This window comes from Squalius cephalus (assembly GCF_949319135.1).
Source record: "Squalius cephalus genome assembly, chromosome: 13".
Lineage (NCBI taxonomy): Eukaryota > Metazoa > Chordata > Actinopteri > Cypriniformes > Leuciscidae > Squalius > Squalius cephalus.
This window is the reverse complement of record NC_137134.1, coordinates 22,105,834-22,126,261: the sequence shown is the minus strand read 5'-3', so window position 1 is coordinate 22,126,261 and position 20,428 is coordinate 22,105,834. Positions and strand designations below refer to the sequence as shown.

The 20,428-nt window shown below is 38.5% G+C and overlaps 1 protein-coding gene across 1 annotated transcript in view; it reads right to left on the bottom strand.

Moving 5' to 3' along the window:
• The window catches only part of lrp1ba (low density lipoprotein receptor-related protein 1Ba), a 228,690-nt gene that overhangs the window by 133,410 nt on the left and 74,852 nt on the right, over nt 1-20,428 (bottom strand). The window contains exons 13-18 of the mRNA XM_079889543.1: nt 17,327-17,546; nt 17,030-17,219; nt 14,077-14,205; nt 11,064-11,204; nt 8,604-8,729; nt 2,367-2,483 (exon numbers count right to left, since the gene is read on the bottom strand). Of these exons, the coding sequence (XP_079745669.1) occupies nt 2,367-2,483; nt 8,604-8,729; nt 11,064-11,204; nt 14,077-14,205; nt 17,030-17,219; nt 17,327-17,546 (923 nt within the window). The remainder of the gene's footprint in view (nt 1-2,366; nt 2,484-8,603; nt 8,730-11,063; nt 11,205-14,076; nt 14,206-17,029; nt 17,220-17,326; nt 17,547-20,428) is intronic.

Genomic DNA, 20,428 nt, shown 5'->3' with positions numbered 1-20,428 from the left:
GCATTAGAAAAGACGTTCCCGGGTTACTGACAGGAAATATGCGGCAAACTGACATGGACTTGAAATACGAAGCGAGCGAGCAGCCGTACCGTGACTCCGCGGCGACACTCGACGTTTCTCAGACGCCGTGCAGTCGGCTTTCCAGTGCCAGCTTGAGTTTGATTTAAGGAAGCCAAGCATAAACTTTAATTACTCTGTATGCGGTGCATGAGGACCGAAGCGACCCTAGAACGGTACCCGAGGAAATTTAACCGGTAATAAGAAGCGACGACTAACAGAGGAGAAAGCTTCAAACACACACTTCATCCTCTGAGGAAGAGAAGGTGGAGATCTGCTGGTGTTTCTCATCTCTCATTTACAAGAGCTGAACGGTGCTGTCGGAGACGACTCGAGCCGTCACAATGGGTTTACAGCGGGCCGCGGAGCGCTGAGATATTCCAGGCATGGTAATAAGGAGCATATTATCATGCAAAGTGATTCATTGTTTTTTTCCTCTATATAATGGCAATTTCTTTCGACTTATCTTTGTATTTATGTTGAGAAGATCCCAGAATGCCAATCATTCTGCACATTTTTCTTCGTTAAGCACAACAAATATAAAAAGTCTCAGCCTTTTGTGAGCTATCGGTACTGAATGCATGCAAATGCTAGTATAGAGATAGATATTGTTTGAATCTTTAAGATGAGTGGATTTTAAGGTGTCTGAGGACAAATGCACCAAATGAAAGTGTAAAGACACATTGTGATTTTGTTCCACTCAATGTGAGAAACATGTTGCCACATAGGGTTCTGTGAAAACTTAGTAAATATTTTAGAAAAAGCTGATGATATTGTCCACTGAGGTAAAAGTTGTTAAATTACATTTTCTTTAGCAAACAGTTACAGTAGTATGTTTTATCTTTATTTATTGATTTATTTACTTGCCGAGGCCAGTTTTCACTTATTCATTTTGGCCTAATCTAGTTGATGTTACCTCAACTGCACCTGCCGTGATATATACATTTTCTTTATAAATAAATAAAAAGTATTCATTTATTGCCTTCATTTTTGAATACCAGTTCATAAGGGAATAAATAAAACATTTGAATAAAAAAAGTTTAGAAAAATAATGATAACATCTAAAACTTTATTATATTGAAAATAAAAAATAATGACATTAGCATATATATATATATATATATATATATATATATATATACACACATATATATACACACATATATATGCATACACACACACATATATATACACATATACATGCATACACACACACACATATATACACACATATACACACACACACATACACATACTATGTACCTTAGGCTGCATCTATTTGATCAAAAATACAGAAAAAAACATTGTCTCATGACCATTTTTAGGATTCCCTTTGGATATGTTCACACTGAGACACATTTTACAGTGAAAATTCCATGAGATACAGTACCATGTTGAATTAACTAAAATCTCCATTAATGTCTAATGGCCAGGGTTGCCAGGTCTGCGCAACAAAACCACCCCAATAGCTAATCACTGCTGGGATAATACACAGACTTGGCAACACTGCTAATGGCTGCCACTCAACAAAGAAAGTTTATAACTCTGCTCACTCATTGGATCACTTTCATTTCAAAATGCAGAAAATTATCCAATAGGGTGACATTTCAGACTGTATCATAATAACATCAAATGACCTTCACATTTAAAACAAATCAAAGCAGTTTGGTGGGAACTGAATGTGAGACCTCCACACATGAAAAACATCAAAAGATATCAAAGAGACAACAACAGAGGAAATATGAAAACATTTTTCTTTGTTTATGTGAAGATGCTACAACATACGCTTCAGATCTATGACATCGTTTTGTCTGGGCTCTCAATAGTGTGTCTACTGTTGTTAAAAGCCTTAGGGCCATCAGATAAAACTCAACTCAAAACAGCACCTGACCTTAAACAACCCCTCTTCTGTTATGAAAAACTACAATGTAGGCATCATTTATGAACAACCAAAGACATATTTCTGTGTGAAACATTAGTAAAACCATTGTTATGTTCAATTCAACTCTGTACATAAAACATAAAAGGCAGAATCTCATTTTGATAAAACCCTTAAGAAACCAAATGCAAGTGTTCAGTCTTCATGTGATTTTTGAATCATATATCATGTTTCCATGCAAGTACCCATTAATAGCACGCTCAAAGCATATTATAAGATTAAATACTGTAATATGGTTTGATAAAAAGCCGTTAATTGAAGGATAAGGAGGCTTGATGATGAAAAAGCCCAGCAAAATTATGATGGCAAAGATAAAATATGGAAATACAGAGGGAAGAACTTCAAAGCGCTCCACGTGAGGAAGACTCACCGCATGACGAAGACTCATCCGACTGATCCCCGCAGTCATCATCACGGTCACAGCGCCAGTTCTCCGGGATGCAGCGTCCATTCTCGCAGGGAAACTGGCCTGGCTGGCAGGTTTGGGCTGTGGGAAGCATAAAACACGGATATTAAATCACACCTGAACGCATGTATGTTTAATCCTACTTCTACATCTTGTACAAAACTCAAATAAGGTCATCAGGGTGTTATAAAAACCTTGTAGCCGTGAACAATTCACTTAAACATTAAAAATGTACTTAATAAAAGATAAAACAATGTTTTTAATACATATTTGATGTATGCATTAAAATAAATCCCAGGTTTTCTATGAGAACTCAAACTTTTGGACCCCAGGACAGTGTCTTTTTCTTCCATGCTTAAAAAGCCATCTGGATTTGTTTTCACCTTTTCCAGGTCTGTATCCAGTCTGAGCCGTAATATTGAGTAATCGCCTTCAGAGATAAACCCCTAAGTCCATGACATCCAATATTACAGTTCGTGTCTTTCCTGAATAGGTGCAGTGTTCAAAATGTGTTTCGTATCAACATCTGGCGTCTGTGAACTGGAATCAACCGTGTTATGAAGACACGGACTTGGTAAATATGGATCTCTCAGAAGTTTTCTCTTGGAGCGTTAAACTGGGAGAAAACTTTGAAACTCCACATAGTAGACGCAAAAACATAGTGAATGTCAAGGACTGACAAGCGTGTAGTTGCAACCACACTGGGCGCATTTTGATACTGTAGTTACAATGAGGAAAATAAGTATTTGAACACCCTGCTATTTTGCAAGTTCTCCCACTTAGAAATCATGGAGGGGTCTGAAATTGTCATCGTACAGTAGGTGCATATCCACTGTGAGAGACATAATCTAAAAAAAAAAATCCAGAAATCACAATGTATGATTTTTTAACTATTTATTTGTATGATACAGCTGCAAATAAGCATTTGAACACCTGAGAAAATCAATGTTAATATTTGGTACAGTAGCCTTTGTTTGCAATTACAGAGGTCAAACGTTTCCTGTAGTTTTTCACCAGGTTTGCACACACTGCAGGAGGGATTTTGGCCCACTCCTCCACACAGATCTTCTCTAGATCAGTCAGGTTTCTGGGCTGTCGCTGAGAAACACGGAGTTTGAGCTCCCTCCAAAGATTCTCTATTGGGTTCAGGTCTGGAGACTGGCTAGGCCATGCCAGAACCTTGATATGCTTCTTACAGAGCCACTCCTTGGTTATCCTGGCTGTGTGCTTCGGGTCATTGTCATGTTGGAAGACCCAGCCTCGACCCATCTTCAATGCTCTAACTGAGGGCAGGAGGTTGTTCCCTAAAATCTCGCAATACATGGCCCCGGTCATCCTCTCCTTAATACAGTGCAGTCGCCCTGTCCCATGTGCAGAAAAACACCCCCAAAGTATGATGCTACCACCCCCATGCTTCACAGTAGGGATGGTGTTCTTGGGATGGTACTCATCATTCTTCTTCCTCCAAACACGTTTAGTGGAATTATGACCAAAAAGTTCTATTTTGGTCTCATCTGACCACATGACTTTCTCCCATGACTCCTCTGGATCATCCAAATGGTCATTGGCAAACTTAAGACGGGCCTTGACATGTGCTGGTTTAAGCAGGGGAACCTTCCGTGCCATGCATGATTTCAAACCATGACGTCTTAGTGTATTACCAACAGTAACCTTGGAAACGGTGGTCCCAGCTCTTTTCAGGTCATTGACCAGCTCCTCCCGTGTAGTTCTGGGCTGATTTCTCACCTTTCTTAGGATCATTGAGACCACACGAGGTGAGATCTTGCATGGAGCCCCAGTCCGAGGGAGATTGACAGTCATGTTTAGCTTCTTCCATTTTCTAATGATTGCTCCAACAGTGGACCTTTTTTCACCAAGCTGCTTGGCAATTTCCCCGTAGCCCTTTCCAGCCTTGTGGAGGTGTACAATTTTGTCTCTAGTGTCTTTGGACAGCTCTTTGGTCTTGGCCATGTTAGTAGTTGGATTCTTACTGATTGTATGGGGTGGACAGGTGTCTTTATGCAGCTAACGACCTCAAACAGGTGCATCTAATTTAGGATAATAAATGGAGTGGAGGTGGACATTTTAAAGGCAGACTAACAGGTCTTTGAGGGTCAGAATTCTAGCTGATAGACAGGTGTTCAAATACTTATTTGCAGCTGTATCATACAAAGAAATAGTTAAAAAATCATATATTGTGATTTATTGGATTTTTTTTTTTTAGATTATGTCTCTCACAGTGGACATGCACCTACGATGACAATTTCAGACCCCTCCATGATTTCCAAGTGGGAGAACTTGCAAAATAGCAGGGTGTTCAAATACTTATTTTCCTCACTGTATTTAAAACAACTTTAAATAAGGCTTCACAAATGAACTTGAGCGCTGATCCGTGGGCTTTTGTTGAAGGCCATTATAACTGTTTTCCATCATGGATATCTGTTAACAGTGGGGACAGCATGAATACTTGAATCAAGGATGCTCAGATTGAGTTATGTGGCCCTTGAGGCATGAATTATCTGAACAAACCTTGGTCAAAATTTAACAAAGGACACTATAAGCAAGTTAGCAGATGGTTAACGCGCCGGCAGAACCACTTATGGTCACAGAAAGAAGGAAATCTAGGGCTTTGACATTTACGCTGAAAAATTTAGGAACGTATTAAAAAACTTTAGGGGCGCAAATAGTGTGTTTGTCCCTTAACAAAGGTATACAAAGACATTTACAAGCAAAATATTTAAATGTATTCGAATATAAAAGATTTTTATATATATATATATATATATATATATATATATATATATATATATATATATACAGTGCAATGCATAAGTGAATACACCCATGCTAAAGTTGACTAAAAAGAGGAATAAAAAATCATATTTTGGAAATTGAACTTAATGCCTTAATTTAAAAAATTAGGAAAAATCCAACCTTTAAGGACACCAATTTTCTTTTTGAATGAATAATGTATCGTAAATAAATAAATGTTCTTCCTTAAAATACATGGTGCATAAGTGAGTACACCCCTATGTTAAATTCCCATAGAGGCAGGCAGATTTTTATTTTTAAGTATTTAAAAAAAAAATTTTTTTAGGATACTATGCATCCTGATAAAGTTCCCTTGGCCTTTGGAATTAAAATAGCCCCACATCATCACATAGCCTTCACCATACCTAGAGATTGGCATGGGGTACTTTCCATAAGATCATCTCTCAATGCAAATCAAACTAGCTATTAGGCTAACTGAAATAAAACCATGCCAATCTCTAGGTATGGTGAAGGCTATGTGATGATGTGGGGCTATTTTAATTCCAAAGGCCAAGGGAACTTTATCAGGATGCATAGTATCCTAAAAAAAAATACAAAAAAAAATACTTAAAAATAAAAATCTGCCTGCCTCTATGGGAATTTAACATAGGGGTGTACTCACTTATGCACCATGTATTTTAAGGAAGAACATTTATTTATTTACGATACATTATTCATTCACAAAGAAAATTGGTGTCCTTAAAGGTTGGATTTTTCCTAATTTTTTAAATTAAGGCATTAAGTTCAATTTCCAAAATATGATTTTTTATTCCTCTTTTTAGTCAACTTTAGCATGGGTGTATTCACTTATGCATTGCACTGTATATATATATATGTGTGTGTGTGTGTGTGTGTGTGTCTGATTCAAACTGTATTTAATAATGATGTAAATATTTAGTTATTTAACTGTAATTAACAGATTGTTGTGCAGATACTAGTAAAATTTATATATATTGACTAATATATTAAATAATGTTCTTAGACTTTCCTTCCTGTGAAAGGGAAGCCCAGACAGAAGAGTATACAATAGTTTACGTTGAATTAAATGCCAGATACATTTTATTGTGTAACTAAAATACCAATAATAACCAGATTAAAAAATAAATAAATAAATAAATAAACAAACGTGCACCGGGACTCTTATTTTAAAATGCCAATGATTTACTGTTGCAGCTGCTCATTCAGTAAATGATAAAGTAAAGTTTTTTTGAGTTTTTAAGGACCTGCTGGGACTTTATTTGCACCAGTATTCCTAAATACATTTTATACTTCACACACATCTAGTTTTAGTTCCAAATGCAAGTGAAACACTCTAAAATGGTGTGTGACAAAACATATTCATAGTGGGAGAAAGATAAAGTTAAGTCTCCTGAGATTTGAGATGGACAGTCTATGTAAAAGAGCAGCTCAAACATTCTCCAAAGTATCTACTTTGCGTTTTATGTAAGAATAAATGTAATCAATGATTGAAAACCAGGAATAGAAGAGTCCCTGGTTTTCCAGCATTTTCCGGTGTTGCTGTAAACAGACTGCAGGTGTTTCAATAACCTTTGAAGGTCAGGTTGTGCTTGTTTATGAAGCTTTGAAAGAGGGAAGCACACTGGAACGTACAGCTGAACGGACCAGAAGTTTGGTTGTTTACCGATTTTTATGCATATTGCTGTAGAAATAGTAACAAATTAAAATATGAAACACGCACATGGTGATATGAATGAATTATGTGTCAGTTGGCAAGAAAAGCTAGTTCGTCATGGTTTAGCTATGCCTGAAGTTTGTTTTGGGTCTCATTTCTACCAATTTTAATCGCTAAATTTCACTTTTTTTGGTAGGTGTGTTTTGAACCCTGTTAATGAGAACGTTTTCATCTGAGCATCATCTTGGGAGTCTTCAGCTTGCCAAAAAGTATTGATCTTAATGATCTAACTGAGGAGACTGTCTTCAGTGGGTGCAAAATGTGTGAAACCTTTCTATTTTATTTATTATTTCTTGCTTTCAGCCTACAAGTCTTACTATTCCAGGCAATTTAATTACAGCAGGAGTTACGTTTTTTTTTTTTTTTCTCCTTCACTTCGCAGGCGATTAATTAGATCCCTCAAGATGCTATTTTGAAATTCCAGGTTTGAACGCAACCTTGTACTGAAGGCGCCTTTGAAGACAAAATGGAGTTCAAATCAAGAAAATAATCAAGAAAAAATGTACCATTTTTTATATATAATTTTGAAAACTATTGTTAAGTCTCTCATGACAACAAGTTTGGGAACTAATTGGTTGCATGTTAATTAGCAGTTCTTAAGATAAAGGATTCCTTGCATCTTGTTTTGAATGTAAAGTGGCATTTTTTTTATCACAAAAGAATAAAGAATATTAAAATGTTCTATTCTTCATATCAATCTCATTACCTGGAAATATTATGCATAATAATAATAATAATCCAAATATTAAGCATAAAATAAGCATAATATATTCTAGTATACATTTATAGATTTCAGACAGATTTTTTACTTCTGTCTGAAAGCCGCAGTAATGAACTGAGGCCAAAAATCTTGAATTTCCCTCAACAGAAAAGACGACTGTAAATTACAAGCTGGCACAAATTCTCCTTCCACTTTACTACTCTCCCAAACAGTTGTCATTGATTTTCTCCTAATTCTACCTTTAAAGATTAGATTAGAAAATTGTATTACCCACAAAGGAGAACTTTGTCTCTAGGCTATCTAAATTAAATTGGCCGATGCCTGTTGGTGAAATGTGTGAAATTTGTCACCAGTCCTTTTATCAGGTGTTGCAATACAGCTCCAAAACACAATGTGGCTTAAACACAGCATCTTTACTGGGATATTGATGTTTCGGATTACGGATTTATCCTGATGTCAGGAACCCCACCCCCAGGGAGGCTTGTTCCGGGGATGTCTTCTAGAGATTTAGACTGCAGGATATGGTTCAGTCTAAAAGTAAATTAGATGCCGGACCCTTCCAGGAGGTATAAACTTGACCAAATCGTTCATTCGCAACCGCCGACCCATCGCAAGATGCAGAAACTCTCACGGAGGACTCAAGCTCACTGAGCCGAAACAGATGTGTGTCATGTGTAAATCCCACCAAGTGCATGATGAATTACGATGGCAAACCTAGTTTCATTTCGCTCGCACACCGGAGGGAACATGTGACACGTGTGCCTGTACCGGCGGGAAATTATACAGGGGTGTCATGTAAGACTTCTCCTCTCCTCTCAAAGCAACATATTCTCCATTGGCGCTGGCTTTGAGCGTGCGGCGCCTACAGCGATCAATGTGTCTCCCAGCGGTGGGGCCGGTTGGCGAGGTTGTTTCGGTTGGTTGGGCGTGTATACGGGGCCCTTCATGTAGGACAGGGCTCCAGAGTGAAACTCACCTGAGCAGGTGCGGTTGGACTCATCCTCGTTGCTGCCGCAGTCGTCGGTGCCGTCGCACAACCATCTCTTTGGGATACAGCGGTTGTTCAAGCATTTAAATTGGTCTGCTGGGCAGCTGCGATTAGCTGAGGAGAAAAAAAACAGCCTGTCAATTGGCAACACAAATTCATTTGAAAGCATCTGGGTGTCCAAAAGTTTTGAGATATGTTCTGAATTGCATACTAACATACTAGGCTACGTTTGTCAAATTGTGTAGTATGCAGACTGAGCACAATGTGGCATACTGTATCCCACAATGCAATGTGCTCAACTTGACCTTTCTTTCCGAAGTAGCTGGAGGTGTATATCAGTTCTTAAATCTGATTATATCTAAATATTATATCTAAATATATCATATTTTTTACCAGGCATTTTAGTATAATTCTAAAATAGTCCCACATCAGGTTGTGGAACATGTCTCTTTTTGCTGTGAAATCTTTACTGATTTTTATAGGCAATGTAAGAATAACTTTTATAATGTTAGTAATATTTCAAGAGGAACACTTACTGAACTGAGGCAACTTAGGTTTACTTGATTATCCATTGAAAAGTTACAAATATGATCAGTGCTGGGAAAAGTTACTTTTAAAAGTAACGCATTACAATATTGTGTTACTCCCTAAAAAGTAACTAATTACATTATTAGGTTACTTTTTATGGAAAGTAATGTATTACTTGTTACATCAAAAAAGTACGAGGTAGGGGGCCGGGCTGGTCTAATAGCCTCAGCGCTTCACTAAAACTTGCCGGTAACACTAGCCTAGAAATCTAGACGCACCCTAGCGGCAGCAAAATGTATTTTGCTTCCAGGGTAGTCTAGCAACTCTCCGTTGACTTTCGAGCTGGAAAAAACAAACTCTGGTCAGGCCAATCACATTGTGTATAGAGTCGGTGGGTGGGCTTAACATAATGACGACAGAGTTGTGACGGTTCCGTGTGAATTCCCAGCTACTTGAAAAAAAAGAATGGCTGATGACGAACAGCGGTCTTTCGAATCGGCTTTGGCCGCGACTCTGGAGAACTTGGAGTTAAGCTTTTCTTTGAGAAAAGAACAAAGAACGGCACTTAAGTCATTCTTTAAAAAGGAAGATGTGTTCGTAGGTTTGCCGGCCAGATATGACAAAAGTTGAATCTATCAACTAACGTTAGATCCGCTGTTGGGAAAACGCTCTGGTTGGTTGAAGCGCTGTCCTATTGCGTGCAAAGGGAATTTGAAAGACAGCCGTTTATCCCGCCCCTCGGATTGAGCCGTGTCTATGGTGAGTTGCCAGACCTAACATCTTGATGAAGGTCTGGCTTGCCAGGCTACCGTAACACACCTCTCTGAAACAACGGGACACAAACCCATCATTTCACCAACAAATGGAACTTTTATCAGAAAACGAATCAGAAAGAAATCACTGGTTCACAAAACGAAAGTGATAAAAGAGAACATTTATTACCGTTTTTGTTGTTTATTTAAATATATAAAACCCAAGCAATCAATGTTTTACCACAGAAATAAAGTGCTTTACCATTATTTCACAACAGAAAGAGGACACAGTCTACTTATTCAGTCTCGTCTGTTTCTGTTTATTTGTAGTCACAGGACAGTTTACATCACATTTAGAAAGAATGATAATTTCTACAAATATGCCACCAAAAATACGACCTGATGAGCTTATATTTTCAGTCAGAGAAATAGAGGAAGCTTTGCTTTATTTTATGACAAATACGGATCTAAATATGGATATCAGACAGTCCGGTATAAAGAGACGAGACGTACTGACAGATCAAATAAATACACGATTGTGATAGCCTATATGATTTGTCTGATTTCTTCAAGCGGTCATATTTACCACGTTTACTATGGTAATGTTTAGCGCGCATATTTCTGCCTTATACGTTGATCAGAATCCACATCGGATCATAAACAGAAGTTACTTCAAACACTCGCTGCTGTCTAAAAGTGAGTTTTGAACCAAAATGATTTTAAAAGTCTTTAATGCTGATGTTAGCTGGTATGAAATCATCCGCGGCGCTGGCGTCTCCAGACTCAGGTAAACTCCACCTCTGTTCAAAACCACTCCTCAAGCTTACTTCTTGGTCATATTAATATCAGCTACAGCACCAAATTACACCAATTGCAAATTTTTGTTCAGTTTGGGCCTCTTGAATAAAACAATGGGTGTTTGTTTGTTTTTTTCTCCTCGAATATGAGCTCCATTGTTCTTAGCTCCCTATATCCTAATATATGAGCCATAAAAGCCTGATGTATCAAATATGATAACTGTATGTGCTAATATGCAACAGTGAGGCTATATGACAATAATTTGCATACTAGAAATGTTTAGTATTTCATACTTCCCATTGCTGGGGAAATTCCCATTGTTTGTTTCTGTTCCTATGTGATTAGATTACAAAAATGAGAGAAGACCTACAGCAGAGGAACGGATCTTCATCGCTGCCGTCTGAGCAGTCATCATCCCCATCGCACTTCCACGAGAGCTGAATGCAACGCTGGTTCTGGCACTGAAACTCCGCTGGGCCACAGTGTTTTGTGTTAGTGACCTCTGATGGGGCTGTAAAGGGCAGGAACAAGATGTTGGAGAAAGAACACACAGTATGTCTCCTCTCTCTCAGACTCTCTCTCTCACACACACACATAGACACACACACCAGGGTTGAGAACGCATTTTAAAATTTCTACATTTTATTTTGAGGTTGTAAAATGGATGATGTTAACAAAATTTCAATTTGAATGTAGTTTAAGTATACTCAAAAGTTTAAAGTGTATATTTTATATAAAAAATATTCTGGAGGATGACCCACCCACATTTTTTTTGCTTCCGATGCCCATGAGTAAAATTTTGTATTATGTTAGCCTATTATTTATAATATAAATGTATTATTTATATTTTTGGTAACACTTTATTTTACAGTGCAGGGCTCGACAATAAGCCCAATAATAATAAAAAAATTACCAGTAAATAATTGCCGTCTTTCAACATTGAAATATGGTTGAAAATATGTTGGTCCGCCTTGGACTGGTTTACGACGTGATTTCAACTAAGTAGTTTCGGCCGGACTGTTTGACTATGTGTTTTCAACTGATAATCTAAGACAGGATAAGTCTGTCATACATGCTAAAATAACGGAGAAAAACAAACAACCAAACCATGTTCATTATTATCTCAAATAAATTTTAAGAGTTTTACATATTCCATCAAGACGTTGAAGACCTGTTTTCAACGTTGAAAAGTCCTAATTAGACGTTGAAGATTTACGTCTATTCAACGTCTAATAGACGACTTTTTGCTAGCAGGGAGGACTGCCCAATGGCCCGGGGCAAGCATGAAAGACACTTGGGCCAGTTGACGGAAGTGTCACTTGCCCGATCGGGCCAGTTCTGCATCTTCACGGAAGTTGCTCATTTGAGTGTTTGCCTCGCCTATTTAAATATTCAAGCGCACAGTACCCGCACAATGTGTGATAAGTTTTGTGAGGGCAGCAACACACATCCAAAGCGTGCCGCGTCTTACAGCGCGCGAATATGTCTCTTTGGGCTTAAACGGATGTTATGTTATGTTTATTTGTGTGGCAGCTGTCCATGAGGGGCTTCCGCCTTTACTTTCGCTTTGTGATTTTTTTTTATTATTATTAAAGTGATTAAATGTTCACTGGCTCCCGCCTCCTTCTTTCCATAACAACATACCTCACTACAAACTACACGTTTACTGTTCGTTTAAGGGGCCATTCACATATCGCGCCTTCTGCACACTCAAGTTCGTTATTTCGAATGTAGGCGCAACGTTTTTTCCAGGCGCAGCGAGATGACAGAATCTCAACTTTTCAGAATGCCGCAAAAGCACCGCAGGTCATGTGACAAAAAAAACAACCGATCCGTAACAACATCGAAAGCTCGGCCGAACAGCTGATCATAGCTGTACAGGGCAAGTTTTTATTTCTCATCTCCATAAATATATCTAGTAGTAAAGCTAATGCAAGGGCTAGAAATCAATTAATCCTTTGCTGACACTTCCTCGTCATCATGGAGAGCACAGTTCATGGTTGCATAGCAACGACAGACTCTGGCAAGCGCTTGTGGATACTTGCGCTGCTGTGTAATGTGTTTGAGATGTTGTGCTTTCCACAGTGCATAACCTACATTTCACAGGTAAATTCTTCATCTGTAAATGTTAGAAACTCGTGCAAATATTTCCATTTTGCGGTCAGGAGTGAATTTCTGCCAAACTCCACAGATTTCCGTGAACGAGCGCCGTCAAGCACATGCACGAAAAACAGATGGAGTGCAATAGAGTAGGAGTGCAATAATTCTGACTAAAATATACATATTGCTAAAATATTTTTTGATGAACAATAAATGTACCATATTTAGAATAGAATTTTAAACCTACAAGTAAGTGTATTTTTTATGATAGCAGTAACTGTAAAGTGACGATTGTAATGGGGTAGACATAATCAAACGTCAGGTTAATTAGTCTGTGCTTTTGTTTGTTTTTTTTTGTTTTTTTTAGTTTAGTAAATTAAAAATTTTTAAAATCATTATTTTTTCTTTTTAAATTGTAATGTTACAATGTTAGAATGTAATGTGATTTTAACACATTTTTGCACATAATTCACTTTTTGTAATTTGTTCTTATTTTAATAATGACTGTCTTTAACAATATTTAAAATGTATGAGTTAGGCTAGTAGTTTTTTGTGTCATAACCTTATTTATTAAGGTCACATGGATCAAAAACAACTAAAACTTTTATTCTAATTTCATTTATTTATTAGTTTTTTGTGTTGGGGGTCAGTGAAAATTTTGGCAGTGTCCTTGTTACATATACTTACTGCAACTAAACCAAACCCCATTCCTAACTATAACCATAAGCACATGTTGTTAATATTATTCAGTCCTTAAATGTAGACTTACATTGTAAAGTTAGCCAATTCTTCAGTTCTGAATTATGTTTAAACCTGACACGCACTCATCCACTGCTACTTATAATGACACATAAAATAAAAAGTTAGCAAAACAGGATCCACACAAGTTTACAGTGGATTTAAAGCCAAACCACACGCAAACACAAACACAAAGACGGCTGCAGCCAAACCGCAGGTTGAGCCGAGGCATTTACTTCCCCCACTGGAATTGGAAATCAATGGGCATATTCAGCTTAACAAACATAACTGATCTGCAGTCATATTTCCCACAAACGCCAACATTATTGACTAGTCTGTGGGTGCCAACAAAATCTGCATATTCTGTTCTACCACATACTCAATGGCATTGTTATTATGATGATAAAAAAGAACAATCCATTACATCAGCTCTAACCAGACAATTTTTCGGTGGCCAGTTTCTCATATTATGCAAATTATTGTTCATTTATCACATTGTATCTGGTTAATGATAACTTTTCCCCAAAAGACTAATGGAAGCTTACATGAACAGGTGATGTTATCTTTCTCCAGATGTTGACCATCTGCGCAGGCGCACACACGTCCTGCCGGCGTGGCGAGGCACAGAGCCGAGGGGCCGCAGCCACCGTGATTCACAGAACATTGGTTATTACCTGCGGAAAAACAAAAAGAAAGATAAATGCAGTTAGGAGACATTATACACAGGTGAAGATGTCAAATAAACCAAGGACAGATGCAAGGACAAGAATAACGCACAGTAATCTGATTATTGTACTTGAACCTTCTGAATGAGCTGAAATGATTTCAAATTGGCTCGCTCAGTTGTAGAACTGTGCAGTATAATATGTTGTGTAGCGTTTTATTACTCTACACAAGTTCGCAAGAAACAAGATTATGAGTGATAAATAAAATTTGTTACCATAGACTTCAACTAACTCCGTGTCCAAGCACTCCGAATGAACTATCAAATGTTTTTTTCCAAAGCGAAAAGCACTCCCAGTTAAGTACAGAATCCAGAAGGGAGACATGCTCAGAGCTTCTTGTCTAATGGACATTGATCTTTCTCCATTAAAATCAATGATACATGCATATCTGGCATAGACTCCCAGTGAAGATGACATCAATTGGACACTATGGACCATGTGTCCACTGAATCATCTGCAGAGATTAATGTGGATTAAAGCAGATCATGTTAATTGAACACTGCTTTTAACTTTAGTTGCCAAAATATCACGATGCACCATATTATAATGCAGAGTAGGTATGAAAAAATCTTTTTTGGCTACAGTAAAAGGCGAAACCGTTCAGACATCTATATCATTTCCTCAGGCCAACGATAAACATTTTATGTGAATACGAGATTTTAAACTGAAACCACTGACCATTTCATAGAATAACAGTTCTGAGCAAATGATACCCAAGTCGTAGCGAGTTAATGTAGCATAACGTGACAACAACTCTAACTCAACTCCTGAACAGAGCTTAGTGAAGCTCGTAAAATGATAAATAGCAAACATTATCCCATTTGCTTTTCCCATATGCTTGAAACATGCACTTAGCAGCATTGATATGCTAAGTCAACATGTACCATATATATTCAGTGACATCTCAAGAAAGAGTTAATGAGTGCACGCTAATTATCATATTTAAAATGCATACAGATGTTGCACAAGAACTGGTACAACAGCCAGACATGGTTAGTAAAGTTTGAATTTGAGCTATTTTATAAACAAAGCCCCATAATCTCCGCTAAAAGCTAAAATGCTCTGCCAGGTTATTATATATTCAGCACAGTTGAGTTCACAGGTGCCGCAATGGTGCACAGAACATCTGGACAAAATCAGTAGTGTAAACAACATTTTAAAGCTGCTTGTTAAGAATAAAAGAATACGAATTACAACCATCAACCACCTTGGAAATGTTCGCACTACCCATTAAAAAGTCCAATTTGGATACCCTTTCCGAGACCCATTTGCGGATAAGTTTCTTTGTTTGGCAAGGAAATAGCGCACTTGAAGATATTGTTAAAACAGCCAGCAGTCATCAATACCCCCCTGCTTGGTCATTGAAGTTTAAGAACAATTTAAGCCTGATTTAGATTGCCAATGCTGATTTATATATTTACATTCATACTGTACCTGAGATGGCTTGGCCATTTCTGGCCTGCCATTGGCTGGGTGTCATTAAGAATGACATTTATTATCTCTACCAGAGGCAACATATGAGTAACTCTACAGGAGCCGTCACAGCGATTAACCTTCAGCAAAAGTCGAAGACAGAAACAAACATTCATTATCACCCTCAGTCACCTTACTAGCTCCAATGACGCATATAACTAGGAGGTCAGTTTTGATCAATGCCATACTCAGTCAAGAACGAGTTAAGCCACCAAATAAAGTACAATGTTTACATGACACAAAACACGAGCAATAGAATTCATCATCAGCTGGTGCAAATCTGTCTACATTAATCGGGGTGCATTTGAATACACTCTCCGCTCTCCGAATGCTAAAATCATGGATAAAAAGAAATAAAAGCTCACTGAGAGAGTACAGAGAGACCAGACATAATAAAGTTCTCACGCCATTCTACTGGCACAGTCATTGTATTAGCAAAATATCTCACCACTTACTGGTGATTTACAATGACTAAAAACATGTCATCGTTGTCAAATATCTCCTTTTTCCACAGTGTACACTCCAACACAAAAACAGCAGTTTTAAGTTTATTCACTTGGGACAGCATCTTCAAAAATCTCAGTTTTGCAGAACAAAAACACTGTCTCAGTGTGGACGCAAAGCCAATAGTGGAGAAAAAGATGCCTCTTAATGTACACTTGGCCTTAGTTAATTTTCTCATAATTGTGATGTACATATTTCTGCAAGGAAGAGCGATGGAGAAAAATGTCATACACTGTGTATAGATGCCAAAAAAAGCTGCCCAGTTCTTTAGAATAATTGCTTGTCGCTGAAGACAAAAGGGGATCTGGATCCAGAACCCCAGAAGGACAAATCATTCAAAAGTCCTGCAAATGCCTTCAAATTAGCCTTTAAAATATGAGAGAAGTTAGGCTTATTTGATCCAGGCCCCAAAAATGCTTGGATCATGAAGTCTTAAGGTTAAAATTACCATTAAGTATCCTACTCTGGGAATATCAGTTGCAAAGCATTTATTCAAATTCAGGGACTTGCCAGTGTGGCATTAGTTTCTAGAATGTTCAGCTGTTTAAAAGGTGAACACATGCGGAGTGATATATTTTATTTCCATATATCGTACAGTATAACAAGTGTGCGCCAAAACAGGGTTAGGCCTCTGGGCAAAGCTATGGAATGGTGATATATAAAGACTCAGACCACCCCTCAGAAGTTTGAAGGTTTAAATCCTTGAGCTTCTAGAAAGCAAAGTTCTATATCACTGCAGCCTTTGGCAAGACTTCAAGAATTCATTACGGCATACAGCATACATATTCATATTTACCTTTCTGGCTCTGCGGGTCATAAACCTGAATCCCGAAGAGAGGTGGTCTTTCCGCCCGCATTAGTGCAACATCATTAGATGACAAATCCAGACGGAATATCGAGGCGTTCATGTAATCCGTCCAGAATATGTAATTCTGATAATGCGCAATCCCAAATGGGTGATTCAACTCTTTCCCGATGTACACCACCTGTGAAAAGTAGAACACGTTTGTGAGTCACAGTGAAACATTGAGATGAACATAGAGTGGAACGGAGGTGTCTGAGAACTAAAGAACTGACTCACTCATTTACTAACCGTTCTGTGGCTGCCGTTGAGGTAGATTTTCTCTATGTGGTCAAAGTAGGCATCACACCAGTACATGACGCTGGAGGAATGGTCCAAGGTGAGGCCATTGGGCCACAGCATGTTGGATGTGACGAAGATCTGGCGATGAGATCCATCCATCCAGGCCTTCTCTATTCGTCCTCTGCTGTCAATTATCTCATCCTCCTCCCAATCTGTCCAATACATCCATCTAAGGAACCCAGTGAGAAAATACATATGATCATGAAACCTTGCTAAACAGGACCAGCTTAGACCGGCATCAATTTCCATGCTGCTCTGGACAGTTTTATGTGGATTTAATGAATGCCAGAAACCAAACCCAAAAACTTGAGAGTAGCTCATTGGGAAAATTATTTTTTTTAGCATACTATATTGTAGGGGAGTACAAATATCTGAAACGCTTCCAATACTCATTTCCCGCAGAATAGATACATGATACCTGCTTTTTTTTCTTCTCGCCGACAAAGAGTTGACACACAAACCCGGCTCCCCTCAATCACTCATTTAATCTACTCCGAATGAATATTGTTGGTGTTACAGAGCTTGAATTTTGGCGTGAGATTGCACGCAATGCGCATAATTTTACTCATTCCCGCAGATTTTGTGAGCACACATAAAGCCGCTTCTTACTCTTAAGTTGAGTTTTTTTTTCGCTGCTTTTTGCACTAATAGAGTCAAATACACAAAAAATAATGTCAAAATGCCGGTCTTGGCGAGTATTCACATAAACACAGTCAGTTATGTTTTAAGTGAACGTAAACAGCTGAGAAAGAAAACACATGTGTAATATACTGTAATGGATCCGTCAGGTCTTAAAGTGACAACAGCCTATATACCTGCTGCCAAATTATGAGATAATATAAAAAATCTATATGGCAGCTTTTCATCATGGTATCGATGTCAAAATTATGGCCAGTGAAAATGCTGAGTGGCTTGTAACTTTGGAAAAACACTTGCCACAGTGGCTGGTGCGCAAAAAAGCTAATCTCAAGCCCTGATTGTAACTGGTTTCTAGCTGATCATAAGTTGGTAGACCATCTTGGACCAGCAACAAACTAGCTAGTAGCTGGTGTACCAGCCCAAGGTGGTAAAGTTGCTTTTTGGAACGTTGACTACGTTGGACCAGCAAATGACTGGTTTGGAATACTTAAAGTCCCACTGAAGTACCTTGAAACATGCAGCGTTATCAATGCGTTGATGTAATTTCCCTTGAAACGGGAAAACAGAGCGGGGCATATCAAGCAGCTCCTCCTCTTTTTTTAAAATAGCCAAAAGTGTTTCGTTTAGATCACATCTCAGCCAGAGCCAGCCACAGTCTAATAGTTTTCTCTTTAGATGTAATATGAAACTTAATTCACCCTAATGGAAAGCAGATTTACACTGAATCGTTCCCTATCCCCTATATAGTGCACTATGTGCCATTCACCATGTAGAAAATAGAAATAGTGTGAACAAGTGACTGATTCAAGACGCAGCTTCAGCATCTATTTATAGTGTAGGGGGGGCGGGACAGAAAATCGAATAAGAAGCTGAAGTGCAGAGTGATGTCATCAATATCACTGATCCATATTGGTGAAAGTGAGAGACTTTACATTTTTAATGCTTACAAACTAGCTTAACCTTAAAGGTGCTCTAAGCGATGTCACGATCCGCTTGCTGCCTGTCCCCTGAACACACAGTAAAAAAGCGCGGTCTCTGTAAACAGCCCAGGCTCCACAAACGGCAAGAAAAACAAACTGGCCCAGCCTGGACCACGAAACATAAACAGTGTTCCAGCCAATAACCGGCAAGAATGATTTGGGGGTGGGGGTTGGGGGGTTAGTGTGCGTGCACATGAAGGGGGGTGTGGGGAGTGGAGGAGAGAGAAGCATGAAGAGGGAAGTTAGCTAGAGGAGAGATGTCCACAACAACGACGTTTAACGTTAAAAATTTACATTCTTGAGAATTTTGATATGGCCGACACGCGACCAAAGAGACGACGTTCCGATGAACAAATAAAGAATAGGGAAAAGGAGAAGGAACGCGCGAAGTCCCGAATTTACATCGGAAAAGCGTTCAAAAGGTGGCAAGAACTCTGCCGGCAGAAGGGCTTCCAATCTGAAATTCAGGTGGCTCTGTTTTTGCTGGACAGGTGGGTAAATCCAGTTTGGTTTTTCTAAATGGTTCATGACTGTTTCAGGAAGCACAGAAGGGAGGGGGAGTGGGACGACATGAGAAGGAGGGAGGGTCAAGCTAGCCTCCGTTTTGTTTGACAATACTAACATCAACAAGAAGTGACAACAACATCGCTTAGAGCACCTTTAAGGCTAACATATTCATACTAAATTCAATAACCAAGTACCATGTTCCAAAACACAGCTATGATCTTAAGATGGGTTTGCTCAAAGATGCCTTCTAGAAGACAGGTCACCGTAAAAAAAAAAAAAAAATCCTTCAAAAGTATTGAGGACAATGTCCTCACTTAACCACCTAAAAACCTACAAAACAGGCTCTCACAATTGGATGTTATTAATACTTCATTCTTTGGGAGCCAAAACTTTTTGTTCTGCAACTCTTACAAGGTCCTATTTTTCCAAGTTCAAACCTCTCACATTTCACCACATAAACCTAACACTGTGACATGGCCTTGCGCATTTGAACGCAGCCTAACATAACATGACAGAGAGAATCGACTCCCCCACTCATATTCAATGACCTGTTGAATAACTCATGAGGCAGGGCTTTGAGTGACAGCACCTGCTGTGAACAGGAAAATCATCCGAGTGATGGAGAGGGAGAGCAAATGCGATCAGGACCTAGAGTCATAACAGCTAATCCTCCATCTTATCATGTTAGCACAGACAGGAAATGACATGTGTACATGGGATACGGAAGGACAGACATGGAAAGGACAGTTTTTAGAGAGTGAAATGGGATTTGAAAGGGGAGAGATTAAGCTGGGATAGGTATTGAATATTCAGCATACCGGCAGCTAAAGCTTAAGCGGTGATCCGAAGTTCAAAAAAACTTGGACTGTTTGAAATTCTAAACCAATTTCCAGTAACACAATTGCAGATTAATTGCAGATTAAAA